At 41.4% G+C, this 16,676-nt stretch overlaps 1 protein-coding gene and 1 long non-coding RNA gene across 2 annotated transcripts; both read left to right on the top strand.

Annotated features, from left to right (window-relative positions):
• The first annotated feature begins 7,327 nt into the window (after positions 1 to 7,327).
• Positions 7,328 to 13,897, top strand: LOC108659369 (uncharacterized). Its single transcript, XR_016197348.1, has 2 exons — positions 7,328 to 8,714; positions 12,770 to 13,897. It is a non-coding gene; the product is annotated as an uncharacterized LOC108659369 (long non-coding RNA).
• A 1,306-nt stretch (positions 13,898 to 15,203) lies between these two features.
• On the top strand, positions 15,204 to 16,496 carry LOC108659365 (uncharacterized). Its single transcript, XM_018112233.3, has 2 exons — positions 15,204 to 15,775; positions 15,837 to 16,496. Exons 1-2 carry the CDS (start codon positions 15,282 to 15,284, stop codon positions 16,474 to 16,476), a joined length of 1,134 nt encoding a protein of 377 aa, XP_017967722.1. The 5' UTR covers positions 15,204 to 15,281; the 3' UTR covers positions 16,477 to 16,496.
• Positions 16,497 to 16,676: the final 180 nt, after the last annotated feature.

Genomic DNA, 16,676 nt, shown 5'->3' with positions numbered 1-16,676 from the left:
TCTGTATCTGCATCTCTGTGTATCTGTGTGCTGCAATATGGTTACTGCTGCTGATGTTGTGGTTGTTGTTGTGATTTGGTAAATCTCGCGTAGCCGATTGTAATTATTGTAATCGAGTCTCGAACCGATCCAATCCGATACGATCGCCGTCTGAGCCAGAATAGCATTTAGATGCCGAGGTTCAGGTCCAGTTCGCACACTGATTTGATTTTCATGTTGTTGCCTTTGTTGTTGTTCCATTTTAAGCTCCTTTCATTCTTTTTAGCTGTTTTGATCATTTTGTAATAGTTTTCGGAGCGCACTCCTCAAGTCATCTCCGACGGATGATCGTGTGTAGCTAAGGCTAAAACTGTAGCTAACTCTGAGCGCGCGCATTTCTCTTTGATGCTGTCGCCGCTGCAGTCGCTGTCGACGTCGCCGCTAACGTCGCGACGTGTCGTTGTCGTTGTGCTTTTTGCTTAAAGTTGATTGACTGTCTGTTCATTTAGCCGCCTGTCTGTCCGTGCGGCTGAATGGCTCGCTCCGTTTGTTGGCTTTAACTTGGGCTCGAACACACAGCGCAGCACAGCGACTGCGGCTTGTTGATTTGTCTTGCTGTTGCCGGTTGCCTGATGCCTGTTGCCCGTTCCTAGTTGCCCATTGCTAGTTGCCTATTGCCCAACTCCCCCTTAACCAACTTACCTCACCTGCCCGCCTCGCCTGTTGACTGTTGTTTCTTGTACATTTCGTTTAAGGCCATTATTGTTTTGAACATGTTCAAGTGCCATTCTCACGATTGTTTATAGTCTTTTAATTTCAAGCTCGAGTACAAGAAATAAACAGTGAAATTTAGCAGCAGTCGATTTTTGTTGTTCTTAAACTTAATGCTGCTCACTTCAGTTGAACTTCAAGTGGAACAGAGAACAGTCACACACACACACACGCACACACACACCTCGTCTATGCCTCCTAAATCTATGTCCAAACAGAGAAAGGCCGTTACGCATCGCTGCTCTCTTCACACTCTCGAGATGGCCAAAATGTTTGCCCAGTCCAAGCAGGCGTCAAAGCTGTTGCATTCTACAAAGGCAAATACAAATAGAAAAGGAAATTGGACACAGTTGTTGAGATTGAAGATTTTATATCAAGTATTGGCAAATATTTACTCGGTTTGCTACAACAAATTCTTTTATTCAAAACAAGATTGGATTTTTCCAGTTAAAAACTACAACAAAAAATATTAAAATATTAAATATAATTGAATCATAAATTTACCTGAATAAAAAAAATAGTAAAAATATTTTTCAAATTGAAAAGCAAAAATGAATCATGATAAAAATTTATTTAAATTTTAAGGGATATAAAAATATTAAATTAATAAAAATGAGTGAAATAACAAAAATAGAAATTAGGTAAAAAATATATAACAAATATAATAATAAATACAAAATTAATAAAAAAGTAATATAAACAATAATTATGAAAAAAATAATAAAATATTTATAATTCACAAAAATAATGTAAAGGAATTAAAAGCTTATATTATACTTAATTCTTTAAGCTATATAATGTATTCAAATACCTTTGTTGTAGTACTTAAGGTCTTAGGTGTCATACATCTTTAGCTTAGATAAACTAAACCCTACATATATAAAGCAAACAAAGTTCCGACTTTGTTTTCCGTTAAGCTCAACATACAGCAATAGCAGTTTACGATCATTTGATATCAAATTGTATATATACTCAATTTACAAGCTCAAAAGGTAAATGTTTATACGTCTACATTTTATGGAGGAGCTGGCAGACTAGTCAGAAATTTCTAAACAAATGAGTTTTATTTCACTTGAACAATTCGCTCCCACAGCTATGAGATCCATAGTTTACCATATAATTGCATTTAAATGATATGCAATGCATTCCTATTAATTCTCTATTTATTGGATGGCAAGCTTTGCGATAATAATAGTTGGGGAAAATCACCCAATAATTGTTTCATTTACGCAAATGGGCAACATTTGTGCGAGCATTTAGCCCCAATATATGCTTTTGCCGCTTATTAACCCTTCAAGCCATTTGAGGCACTAACAGCTGACATTGCTCTACTCCATCAATTGTCTGAACGTTAATTAACTGGTCTTGTCCGAGCCGTAGTCAATTGACATGCGCCTTGGCCAAGAATCAAATTTGACAGTCAAGTTGGCTGAGTTGGCCAAGTTTGGGTCGCAGCTCGCTTAAGATCTACGAAAATTTTCGCGCTGAAGAAGATGAAGAGGGAAAAAGAAAACTAAGCACTGACAATTGATGAAGACGACGACGACAACGGCAACAACAATTCGAGCCAAGTTTGCTGCAATTTAAATTAAAAGCGCAATTGAACTGGAAAATTCGTCTAAATTGTTTTCACAATTACACGAGCAGGAAGAGAGCCCGAACTATAGAGTCGTGGCCACAATCAAGTCCTGCACCATCGCAAACAAGTCAGGCAATATACATATATATATATATATATATATTTGTGTGTGTGTATATATAGCAGAGCATACAATGCATAAAAATTTCAAAACTAATGATCCCCGCACTGAGAAGCTGCTTTTTGTACACAATTTATGCATGTGAAAGAAAGATCTGCTTTAAAGCTGAGGGGATCAGGCCAAAGCTAGGCCAAAGAAATGCAGCGCTCGCTTTTTGTGGGAGTTCAGCTTACGTTCTTTTTTTTTTTTTTTTTTTGATTCTGCTTCTTCTATTTATTTTCGTATGCTTCTATTTTTTGTTAGCTGCGATAAGCATCGGAAAAGTTAGAAGTTTAGAAAGGCAACAACAGCAGCGGCAACAGCAGCAGCAGCAGCAGCATCCGCGCCAAAGCCAGTTCGGGGCAAGTACCAGAGCTACGCTTCTATCTATGTATCTGCAATACATAAATTGTATGTATCTATAGCTGGCCACATACATTGTACTCGTTGTACTCGCTCTCCATCTCTCTATCTGTCTCCCTCTTTCTCTCTCTCTCTGTCTCCTTCTCACTCGCTCGCTCTGCATCTATGTAATGAGCATGTAACTAAACTTCTGTGTAGCCAAAACTCCTACAACGCTGCAGAGACACAGCCAACAGTCGAAAGCAACACCAAAGACGAAGATGAAGTGGAAGAGGACGACGAAGACCAAGCCATGGCAAGACCTACTGCCAACTCCCTCAATACCCGTTTGCCACAACTTCAATTCAACTGTACTAGGCTCTTGGCTCTTGGCTCTTCGCTCTATCTGATGATGGCCGTTGAAGTTAAAGCTGTGGCTGAAGAGCGTCCGACCCGACCCGGCACATGGCTCAGCTCTCCATCTCCCTCTCTCTCTCTCTCTCTCACTCTCTTGCTCTTTGTCTCTCTGTACACTCTCCAGCGGAGTGTGGGCCCCATCTGTGGCCGAGGTACGCTCGATCGCTGCTTTTGGCCTGAAGTTTGCTTTAGCTTCTACTCGTAAACATGAGGTACGTTCTTTAGATACCCTGCCCATAGCGTACTTTACTTTTGTAATGAGATATGTGCGCAGCTTTGAAGATTCGCTTGTTTTTATAGATGAATCATACCTAACTATCCTAACTTGGTTAATATGAGGGCAGCTTGATCACATTTTGAATGAATATTTTTATTTTTATCCATGTTTACACAAATGTGGACCTTAGTAGGATCCCTTTATAGGGTAAATACTAGCTTAATATATAAGTGGGACAACTAAGTTTTATATTTATTAAACAATTTAAAAATCCAGCAATTCTTTTTGTTCCACATCTCAAGCTATAATAGTTCCCTATATAATTTTGAACTTCCTATAGATATCTACTCTTTAATAGAATTCGAATTAACTTTCCTTGACTGGTATTATCATACCTCATACAAATATTATTATACCAATTATTATTCATCCATTCATCTATTATCGGGCAGGGCATTCCGCATTCGTGGCAACTTCTGTAGTTCTTTTAGTTTTCTTGTGTTTTAGCTCAGCTTGACTTCATTTGTTTGGCTTTTTTGGGAGACAAAACTGGTTATTACTCTTTCCTTTTATATATTTTCCCCCGTTTGCCTGAACTTCGGTTTTTGGTTGCCGTTTTATTTTTTTGTATTATGTTTTTTTTTCTGTTTTTTTTTTCGGGTAGGTGAGCGGTTCGTGGTCTGTCCAAGTGTCAGGCGGCGGGCGGCTGGCGGCTGGCGGCTGGCATTTTGGCTCAGTGGCGTATGCAAAGGGGCAAATGGCCAACACATTATGGCCAACTTAAGCGGCAGCTGCCATGCTCCAACTATGGCTGTGCAGCAGCAGCAGCAGCAGCAGCATAAAATCAAATTCTTAGCTTGGCCCGCGTTGGCCAAGTTAGTACGTGTGTATGGCTTCTAAGTTTTGTGGGCAGCATCAGCAGCAGAGCCTGCAGCGCTTGGCAGCACGAAGAGAGCAGCAAGTAGGAAGTGGGCGCTCGGCCTAGGCTTGGCCCGCATCAACTAGCCAGGCCAAGAAAAGGCACAGCCGAGCCATAGCCATAGCCAAGCTGGCCCAGGCAACTTTTCGCCCGACTCCTTTGTTACATTTTGCGAGAGGTAAACGATCGTTAGAAAGGTTTTTATATGTGCCTCCACTTCGGCAGACGTCCACAGATTTGTGCGCATGTCGTTTTATTGAAGCTGAAGCTGAAGTTGAGGCTGGAGCTGGAGCTGAAGCTGTAACTATCTTACTATGGTCATGTTACCACTGCCTGTCGTTTAAGATGCTTTTGGGCCTTTTTTATATACCCTGTTATCATAGCAACTGGCTGGGAAGTAGGGGATATTGCTTGGAAGGCAGAGAAAAACTATATCTAAGTGAGCCAGAGGCAGGATGTCCGATATATATATTCTCTTAAAAAGAATTATATACATACAGTCATTGCTGATCTGCTAACCTGTACACATATATGTTCTCATTGATCCTCAGAGCTGCATATAGGGTTCAGGATTTCCTCTCTAGGAAATTTTCTTTATAGAACTCAACTACAGGGTATCGTTTAGTCTAATACTCTCCTATCAAGATCATATATTTTTTGTTCGGCTTCACTCATTCGTTGATTTTGTTTAGTTTTACTAGCTTTGTTTGCCTTAGCTTTGGCTGCAGTTGCATCCATTTTGGTGGCCCCGGACCTGGACTCAGATTCGGACTGGGACAGACTCGGGGCAGGAGTGCTCCTGCCTACTGCCCGCTGTTGGCTGTCCGCTGTCCGCTGGCCGCTGTAGCTTGAAATGCTGTTAACCTCGTTTGAACTTTGCCATTTGTTTTGAGCCATTAGATGGCTCGCATCTTTGCTATAGCTGTGGCAGCGCAATTTAAATATATATATATATGTATATTGCAAACAAAAGGAGTGTACGTAATGTAATTTAATGTGAGTGAGCCGCGGATACGTGCATTTCGACGGGCAGTCAGTCGGACGCGTTGGCAGTTGGGCAATGGCCAATGACATTTACAAGATACAAAATGCAATGGCAATTGTATTTCCAACAGCTGAGATTGCATTGGCATGGGTCAGGCGACGATTTTTCGATGGTTCCTCGGTTCGTTGGTTGTGCCTGGTTACACATACATATACATATACATATGTATGTATATACCTGTATATACAACCCACTCGCTCTGCACACACCTCGAATTTTTCGCAATGACAAGTAGCCAGTGCAGCGTGTGTGATTTTTTATCTGAACTGGGCTGGGCTGGGCTGATCCCGGGGCTACGACTGGGGCTGGGCTTGAACTAAACGAAGCAGCTCAGCTCAGCTTAGCTTAGCGCTCGTTTTATATATTACATTGGGTTAACGGATGAGGCCAAACTGTGGGAAGAACTGAGCTTTTGATTGGACCATAGATTGCTACCTTTTAAGGCGGTCAAAAAGCGATATCTTGTGTCCCTTTCCTTGCACATTTATCGATTACAAAATTCAAATTAATTCCCTGGCCAAACTCTAATTAGATGCATAATATAAACATATATGAAATAAATCTAAATTTTATTTATTTACATATTTATTTTAAAGAAAATATCCTCCGTTTCGCAACTTCATTAAGCGTACATGTATTCTCACCTGGAAAGACAATTGATTTACCGTTTTCCAATTAGCTCAGCATTCAGCATTCTCTGCATACGTGCTGATCAGAACTCTGCTGGAGCTTAACACAAATCTCTTGAACTAGCAGCGGCACCCACGCGAATGGACAATTAGGTGGGAGGTGTAAACAACAGTGCATATCAATTACAGGAAGCGGAAAATGAATTAAATATTTTAAGGCACAGTTGCCGATTTCTGCAATGTTTCATTGACAATGCAATGTTTCATTGAGCGGAGACGCAGAATTTGCGTTTCCAAACTGTGTCACCTTGATGGAAAATTATCGACCGCTAGGGCCCTGTAGCTGTTTTGTATAATGGATGCGGATTCGAAGGAGACGCAAAAAGAATACAACTACTGACTGCATGACTGACTGACAGTCAAGCAACAGCTGCGCGAGTGCGTTGACGTCACGAACCCTTGCTCAGACTCGCCCTACCTTTTGGTAAAGAATTGTCAAAAGAACAAGAAATAAAATCGCGTAGAGATAAATGCAAACACATACTAATTCACAATGTACAGCACATACATACATATGTAGATGTATGTATGTATTTATCCCAATACAAACACATGCATGTGGCTGTGACTGCTCTGTTTGTACGTACTGTAAAACCTTTCCCAAGCATTTCACTACAATTCTTTAACAAACCAACCCCGCTAACGATAGCTGGAAAGCAACAGCAGCAATAGCCGCGGCAGCAAGAACAACAACAGGAGCAGTTAAAAGGTGCGCGCGTCGACAAGCAAACGGCAGCGACGCTTCGTTGTCGAAGTCGACGTCAACGTCTTCACCAAGTCCAAGTTGAACGCGCTGTTGTAATTATTTTAATATAATTTTTTCACTGCGTCATCATTATTTTCTTTTGCTTTTGATATAATTCTTCTTTGTATCATTTGCACACGATTGCACACACACACACACACAGACATACAAGCGCAAACGCAAGCGCAACTCACTCAAATTCTACTATGTATGTATTTATGTGTTTGAGTATGTGTGTGGGCTGCCGCTCATTGACTATAAATGTGTGTGTGTGTATTAAGAGTTCAATTACCACCACGTTGGTGCTGCCAACTCTATCAAATTGCATTAAACAAAGAAAATAATAGTTATTAGTATTCTGATAAGTGTACCAAATATCTATGAATTTATACATATGGCAGATAATTTTTCATTTACATTATCAAAAATATTCCCAAAATCCTATCTTCATCAGATAGGATTTTATGCCGCATGCGTTGGCAGCACGCCTCTCGTTTATGTGTATTGGTGAGCTACGATCGTTCATTTGAAAAGCGACGCTCTTGCTCTATCGCGCTCTTTATTCTCTCCACACTCAGCGTACGTGTATACGTCTTGGCTCTGCTGCGAGCCACTGCTCTGCGCTATAGTGTACGTCTGTGGCTTAACTTCGAGTTAGTCTTATAAGAGCTTCGTTTGCGAGTGGTTGCCAGTTCTGGTGCATTATTCTACGTTTAAGTTGCGCAGTCGCCGTACGATTGCAATTTTGCTTTATAAACTTACACACCAGTTCAAGTAACTCATAAAGAAAATAAGGCAGTATTATATTCCTATATTATACCTTAATTTAAATCGCGTTTATTTCCCGTTCGCCGTGCGTGTTAATGTGAGTGCTCAATTTATGATTCGACGCTACCTATAGGAAAATAATAACTGTACACTGCCGAAATTTCGAACTAACCGCAAAAAATGTGGAAGCCTGTTGCATTAATTGCCGTTCGCAGCTGGCCGCCATGTTCGTCTGTCAATCCAATACAAAATCTAACAATCTGAGCATCAAACATTTCATGTACGATATTAAATTAAACTGAATATAATATATAAAATACAACCAATGCAAAAGTCGTGCTTGGAGGTACATACAAAATGAAATGTATGAGCATACGTAAATGTACATGTGTGTGGAGCGTTGCCTGTTTTTGCAGTTTTTTTCAAATTGCCGTTGATTACACGGCGAGTGACACACACACAGAGACATCCGACTCGACACTCTCACACATGCACACATAGGCATCATCATTTTTACCGAAATAATGAGCGGATGCACGAAGCGTTTACAGTTGGATCAGTCGGCTAGCCGTCTAATTATAAATGATTTAATTTCAATAACAATTTAATAAAACTGAATCTGCGAAATGAAATTGACAACAAGGGAGCACCGACAGCGGCGAATTGTGCTGCTGGCAAATATCATGGCTGAATAGTCAGTTGAATTTTTGCCCTCGTGCGTGCTTGTTTGTATGTGTTTGTGTATGCGTGTATGTAATTCGCCATACTTCTTCAAATCGTGGCAGCCATAAGAGACCACAAAACAACAAGAACAACATCGACGGCGAAGACAAGGCATACTCGAGAAATAAAAGCAGCGACGTCAGCGGCGACAGCAGCAGTAGCAGCCACAACAACAACAACAACAAGAAGAGGAAGAACGAAAAACAACTGCTGCTATCAACTTGAGCCATCAGCGCAGCCATCGTTACTCACAAATACATGCATACGGACAGCAGTGTTTGCTGTTGCTTTGCTGTGCGCGTGTGTAAGCTTTGCTTTTTGCATGTGTTGATCTCTGTGTTTGTGTGTATGAATGTGTAGGTATGTATACATACGTAGCACGTATATAAATGTGCGCTCTCAATATTTTTTCTGCTTGCAAATAAGCGGTTCTTTCGTGGCGTTGCCACACTATGACAAACTATTTTTTTTTTTAATTTCAAAAGTCAACGATCTTTTTGTTTAGGCGCGAACAAAATTTATTTACACATACACATTAAAAGCAAATGCATATGCATACGTGTGCGTAGCTCATTTGCTGATAAGAGCCGTAACGCCTAGGGCAAGCAGCAGAGCAGAGAACTGAGAAGTGATTCGGTTGTCGCTCTTATCAATACAAAAACTGGCAGCAGCGTGGTTTGTTATTGTTGTTCCACTTTATTCAGCACTATCGCTTAATAATTTAAATTAATAATGAAAGAAAAAATAAAAAAATCAAAATAAAACATGCCAGAGAGCTGAGTAAGTGGACGCCCCGAAAATGGTAAGACTATCTGAATGGAACAGTTCGGATCGGAAATACGTACTACTGTTTTTAGTGAGTGAGGGTCCAGTGTTTCACATTGTTTGCTTAAGTATTTGTGACTAGATCCACACTCATTAAAAACGGTAGTTCAATCTGCGTGAAATATTATAGAACGGAAGCGAGAAACTTAGTAGTTATACTAAACAAACCCCTGATAAATGCCAAGTCCAAAGCAATATTTAGCTCTAAAGGGCACACCCACTTCCGTTTTCTTAAAGTGTTTTTCCTCACGTTGCAGTCTTATAGATAGAGTCGATGCCATTTGTTGAATAGTGTATGACGAAGTCGTTTGCACCCGATCGTGACGTTTTTATTTTTATTTATTTTCCTTCTTTTTTTTGTGGGTTTCCGAACAAGGTAATTAGTCAACTCTACGCTCACGCACACGAATAAAGAAAGTCAACCGAACAGAACGAAATGAATTGTGTTCTAGCAGCTGTAGGAATAAATGTTAAAGAGGGCGACAGAGAGGGAGAGAGAGGCAAAGAAAGAGAGTGAAAGAAGGGTGAAAACAATGTTGATTTCTTTCCCAAGGGTTTTTCTGGGACTTAATTACACGCACTAAATTAACGCTAAAGTGTATGATTTCGTGAAAAATCAGCTCATATAAAAAATGCAACAAAGGCACTTTTATATTTCTCAGGGCAAATGGAAAATGCTCTAAAATTAAGTGTCGGTTCGTAAACGAAATTAAGAATATTTCAAGTGGTTCTGTGAAACTTGAGTGCTCAAAAGTGTTCCAAAGAAATTTCCATTAAACCAAGTACTAAGTACAAAATCTCATAGATATTTGAATAGATTACATTATTTTAAATGTTGTAATAGTGTCAAATCTTAAAATATAAATATCATATTTGCTTTTTCTTGTATTCATAAAATAAATGAGATTTTCTTCTCAAGTGGCAAAGAGTTCAACATACTTTAGTAGTGCCAGTCGATGCTAGGGCTCAGATTTCTGACGGACAGCGCCCTCCAATTTAGCTCTCTCGTCTCTCTTTCTTTCTTTCTTTCGTTCTCTCTCTCTCTATTACTTTAATTTTGCTACCGGAACAAATTGCTAAAATTTCTTGGAAGTTTGTTGTTTCCCTAATGTGTCGCATAGTTTCTAAACTAGAACTCGCTCTGGCTCTCCCTTTGTTTCTTTCGTATTCCATATATTTTAGTTGACAAATAAACAAATAGTGTCTGAGTAAACAGCAATTTCCGTAGAATTGTGTGGCCTGAAAACTTTTGTGCAGATCGGGCAGAAATTCAAACTGCAACGACGCCACGAATCTTAAACAATCGGACGATGGCTTTCAGAGCGGAGTAGGGCATGCGACATGAGGCGGGTGCAAAAATTATTGTATAAATCAGCAGAAATGGCAATGAGACGAATTCAGAAAGAGATCGGTGATAAGACACGACTGCTAAATACTTTACTAAAAACAAATAAAATAAAATTTAATTTAATCTTCTGTTTGAAATTTAAAGAATGTAGATGTAGATAAGAGATCAGATCTTCATGGCTTCGAATTCTCCTTTATCTGAAGAATATATCTCAGTATACATTTCCAAGCTCAATGTCTATCCCTAGGCAATAGCCAATGTACTCCAAATTACTTTGTGAAATAGGGTATCAAAATAATAAACCTTAATTCGAAGCTTCGAGCTTGATTCATTCATATCGCAGACACACACAGATACAAATGCAAATGTAAATACAATACGCTTGGGATCAAAAAGCAAGCGCCCGACAGAAGAAGTGGGCATGGGGAAGGAGAATTGGGGGAATTGGAGAGGGCTGACAGCCAATTGAGCTATGAAAACCGATCAAAACGAGCCCCAATTGAAATTGTGTTGCCAGGCACGAGCAAACTGAACGAAGTGATATCCGAAAAGTGACCGAAAAACCGAGCCAAGCCCATAAGACTAGGAAAATCACCGATCACCAGAGGCCCAGGAGAAGGTGAATGTTAAGGAGGAGCGGGAGGAGGCTCGCCAGTCAAATGCCACAGAAAGTCGTGCACTAGCAATAATCATTGCTTGCAGGATGGCATGGGATGGATCAAATGCATGAAGAGAGCGACCAAGTGAGAAGGAGAGAGAGAGAGAGAGGGAGGTCTCTGCTGCAGCTGCTGCCTGATATTTCTTTTTTTGCTCTTCTCTGACTCTATTTTGTCGGCGAACATGGATCTAGTGCACGGTTGTTCATGATTAAGTTCGTGACTAGATTTCATGCTCGTCTATTAAGTTGGGTCAATACACACAGCGAAAACATGGCCAAGAGGCCATTACAAAGAGAAGAGCCAGGAGCAGCTGCCATCGGGACACGTCAATTAGCCAAAACGCATTTACTTTTGCAATGTGCAACGACATTAAATACATGATTTGGTCTTAAGAAACATTTTATGGGAATACCATGAATCGATAAGAATAAACAAGCTACTAATTATATTAATAATGTTGAATGAAAGGAAAGACATTGTTGAACATTTAATATTGAATTAATTTAAGAAAGTGTTTGCCTAAAACTCAAATTATTCATATGTTAAATTTTGTGATTTGATATTTATACAAAACTTTTTTATATGTTCAATAGTAAATGAAAAGACATGTTTTCTTACCGATAACTTATCGACGGGGGAAAAAAAAAACAAGAACGGGGAAAAATAGCAATTAGCTTCCGTTTGGGCTGTGTCTGGGGCATCAATCAGTCGCACAGCACAATATTTGTATGTACGTAAGCGTATGTATGTATGTATGTAGGCATACTTCTAAATGATTATATTACATGATTGACCCGTGACCCACATAATATGGCAAGCAGAAGCGCGCACACTCACCCGCAGCTAAAAAAGAGAGAGAGGAGGATGGAAGGGAGTTATTGACCTTTTGGCACTGTCAGTTGCAGCCATTTGACCGTTGCAACAGCAGCAACGGCGACTGTAGAAGCCAATGCATGCTGGCTCACACGCCCCCTTACGCCCGCATCCCGCTGCTGCTGCTGCTGCTGCTGCTGGAGTAGCCTGATTTGTGAGACTTTTATCTGGTTTATGGCCAAGCGACACGCGATTGGATATCGATTTCAAATTCGAACTCGAATCCGAATTGTAACTGCCACCGCCCGTTGACAAATGCCTCTAGCTGCGCTAATATATGCGAGTCTAGTTGAAGCTGCTGCTTTTGTTGTTGTTGTAATTGTCAGCGTGTGAACGTATCGAGCGAGGGGGTTGCCGCAGTTGCGCCTGCGGGTGCGCGGTCTGTCGCAATCGCATGCGCCAAACGACAAAACCAAACAGAGAGAAAACACTAACGGTTTCTGTATATGTATATGCATATGTATACCTTTTGCATGTGGGTCCTACTGTCTGACATTTAATGTGAAGTAAAACAAATAACTTTTGAGATCATAAACTTGATCTTAGTATTGGAGCCCTCTGAATATAAACTGGTCTATATCAATACTTATACGCATATAAAATCGCACTTGTATTTCATAATAGCAATTAGTTTTTCCTTCTTTTCTGTCTGCTCTGCAAGGGCATTGAAACCAAAATAATTGTTCTTTGTTTTATTTTTATTCTTTTAGCCAGTGCTGCCAAGCGACGCAGCTAACAGTGCGTCTAACTGTAACACCTGCCGCATTTAAATTTCTCAAAGTATAATTTCAGTTGCCGCTCTCAAACGACGCCCGGAACACCTTTCAACCCTGATCGCTATTTCCTTCTTCACGCTACTGAAATGCCAACGCACTGGAAGGCCAATAAAAAAAGCAACGATTGTTGTGTTATTTACATATTTTCAAAATGAGAGTGCTGCTATTTGTAGGTACACGGACACACACACACACATAGACACGCACACTTTGAGAGTTTCAACCCCAGCGTGAAAGCCAAGCGCAGTGAATTGCAACGGCGCAAAATTCAACCTCGAACTTCGTATTTTCCGCTGCTCTACCTTCGTCTGGTTTTCCCATTTCCATTTCCTCCTTCCATCCGCAATCTAGCAGCAGCCGCGGCCACAATGAGCTGAGGCTGGCGGAGCCGTCAAACGTTGAAACTAATTGATATAATAGTTAAAATAACAAACTAACGAGAAAGAAGTTGGCTGTAACAGCAGCAGAAGCAACGGCGATGGCGACGACGACGGCAGCGAAGCCACAAACAAAGCGAACAAAAAGAGTTACCGAGAGCTGACTGCGTTGGCGAAGTGCAAAACCTTTCCAATTTGAAAATAGCTTTGTGCTGTGCTGTGTGCTCGTTCCCACAAACAATAACAGCAACAAGAACAACAGCAGCAGCAGCAGCAGCAACTACGACTGCCATAACCAGAAGGAGAACAACAAGCTCTATGTTTGCAATTGCAAGTAGAAAAGAGGCGAGGCGAGCAGAAGTAAGCGGTCGGTCGGTCGATCGCTGCCAGCAGCAAAGAAGATGACAATGCAGCGATTAAAGCAAAGCAGAACAACGCAGCTTGAACTCTGGTCAGCGACGTCTTTACTGGATATACTGTTCCAGCAGAATTGCAGACTACTGCAGTGGCCGTGGCAGCGACAGCGGCAGCTGGAAAAATGCTTGTTCCAATGCGTGGCATTTCCGTTTGCCCGCGAGGATGATGCTACAGCAATCACTTGTGCTATGTTTACAGAGCATTCGGCCGGACGAGCCAGAATAGTAATCAGATTTATTGAATCAAAATAAAATATGTATGCAATTTATTGAAGCGTTTTGTCTGTCTTAATACGTAAACTTAAGTGGTGCGTGCTAAGCGAGAGGAAGTATGTTGGGCATAAACATGTACATATTTGAACAGCCCAGAGACTGCTTTAATAGTCAAAAAATGCAGCTGCTGTAGATTGCAGATTTATAGATAAATATGTAAACAAATTAGTTTTTGCATTAGCCGTTGAAGAAATTCAAATAAGGCGATAGTTATCGATAAGTCAAAGAAGTGCTGTGAAGTAACGGCGTGTGATGCTTTTCAACACTGATGAACCGATTCGACCGATAACAGCATACTCGATTTGCTTACCGATTAAAAAACCTGAAACAAGTTTTGCGCGCCAATGTAATTAGAAATTAAAACTCCGTTTAATTAATTTATCAATTGAAACGCTGATTAGTTATTATTTATGGCTTGCGTTTAATTAATTTAATGTATAATTTTAAAAACACATGTATTTACGATAGGCATATATGCGTCTGCGTCTGCCTATGACCATTTTCATTCATGTTTACCTTGATTTGCGCTCGACTTCGACTACGACTTGAAAGTATGATGTCTTTTATGTGAATGCTTTGCTTTTGCTCTCACACGTAACATGCAACCAACGTAACGAAGGCGTTGCAGGCGGCCGCCATAAATTACCTGTGTAATTGCAGACAGATAAAACATAAACAACAGATTTATAAGAGTATTTGTATGAGTGCATGGCTCTGGCTATGTATTTACAACCAGACCATAAACAAACTGCGCACATTAATGCCAATTTGGTTTGGCCAAGTGATCATCCACCCACCCCCTTGCGAGCCATCTAACTAGTTCAGCTCGCGGTAATTAAAAGCCCTTAACGCTGACCATGAACTGATCTTGGCTGTAACTCGACGCGGGCTGCTGCTGCTCACCTTCGCCTTAACTTGCCACGCCCACTGAGTTTGCTGTAACTTTTCGCGCGTCTACGCAATGTGGGTTACGGTTACTGACCCACCTAACGGCGCTGGATTCGGCATCGTATTTGTGCCACTGTCAGTTTGTGTATTTGGTTTTATGCGTTTACCTCTCGCACACCAAATCCGTCGGCGCCGTCATCGCGGTCGCTGCTGGCCATTGTTATTATTGCTATTAACACGATTTTGAACAATTTATGCTTCATTTTTATGATACCCACTGCAAACGGTTAAGGGGTATATCGATGCTTAGCAATGGATCAATGGATACTGAATATGTTTGATTTCCCAGGATGCCCTTTGAAATGGTAAGAGCCTATCATTGATATGTTGTAGATGATATCTACTACTATTGCTTACAGGGTATCTCTGGCTCTGGCTTTCTCGACCACCGCAGTTTTGTTTTGGTTTCTTTTGTTGGGTACTTAGCGGCCAATGGCCAACTACCGCATTTCGCTGGCGCACCAGTTTCAATTTCTGATTGCCGCTCGACTCGGACGGATCGCACAAGTCCCGCGTCTGCGTCTGATTGAGCATAACAAGATGTGTGGAATCGTACAGATGCGTTTGGTGCTGCTCCTGGCCGTGCACTGCCAGGCGAACAGGGTTGTGGATGACATATGGAGTGCGTTCAGGGGCGTCACCAATGACAGCGTCTTGCTGGAGCACATAATACCGGAAATGTATGGACCGAGCATGCATCAAGCGAATCCAACCTTCACTTTCAAAATGCCCAACGGGCAGCGCAATGGCTTTGAGCTGTTGACAATGCAGCGCTCGGACTTTGCGGAACCAATCTTTCCCAATATCACAGCGATGCCTTCAGTAGCCGCAATCAAGTCCAATCTGGAGGAATGGCAGCAGCTGGGCTTGCCCGGCTGGACGGGTGAATTGCAGGAGCAGCAGACGTGGTTGGAGCAGATACACAAGTGGGTATCGGTTGGTATATGTAGAAGGAATCATTTAACCATCGAAGATTTTCCCACACAGGGAGCCAGCACAGCAACAGCTGAGCTACCCACAGTCTGAAATTTTGCTGAATCTGAAGACCCAAAAGCTGGATGGTCATGTGACGGATATACGTGTGATAACATCTAATCCGGCGGAGGCGCAGCTCGAGGATCTGCTGAATGGAGAGAATGTGTATATAGCGCGCGCCAACGATCCCTTTGGCTACTCCATGAAGTGGTCATTGAGTAATGAGACCGAACCGCCAAACGATCGAGGCAAACGGGATGTGGCCAAGCTCTACTCCATGATCAAGTGCTCCACGAACTGTGATCCGTTGATCTACAAGGGCTACGGCTGCTACTGCGGCTTTGGCGGCCATGGAGTGCCCAACGATGGCATCGATCGCTGTTGCCGCCTGCACGACAAGTGCTACGGCCAGAGCAACTGCATCTCCTACCTCGAGTACTTTGTGCCCTATGTGTGGAAATGCTACCGGGGCAAGCCCCTGTGCGCCATCGATCACGGCGAGTGGGGCGGCCCCGACTCCTGTGCGGCTCGCTTGTGTCAATGCGATCTGCGACTCTCGCGCTGCCTGCGCAAATTCTATTGCCCGAATCGACGAGCCGTTTGCCACTCATCGCGCTCCCGACGACTACAGAATTTGATATTCTTTAATTGACATATGATATGATATATATTCATTGATATAATGTAGAGTGTATAATAAGAATGAAATTCTCGGTTATTACTAGAGACAATATTAATATGTTATATACATATATATTGATAAAAATCTATATATGTAATCATATATTTTTTAAGCTACTTAACTATTTTTAAGACAAACTATTGTAAGCAAAAATTCCATCCAAATGAACA

Source organism: Drosophila navojoa, chromosome 2 (genome assembly GCF_054131105.1).
Source record: "Drosophila navojoa isolate 15081-1374.11 chromosome 2, UAZ_NAV_1.0, whole genome shotgun sequence".
Lineage (NCBI taxonomy): Eukaryota > Metazoa > Arthropoda > Insecta > Diptera > Drosophilidae > Drosophila > Drosophila navojoa.
The sequence above is the reverse complement of the archived record's forward strand: the minus strand, read 5'-3'. Positions and strand labels throughout refer to the sequence as shown.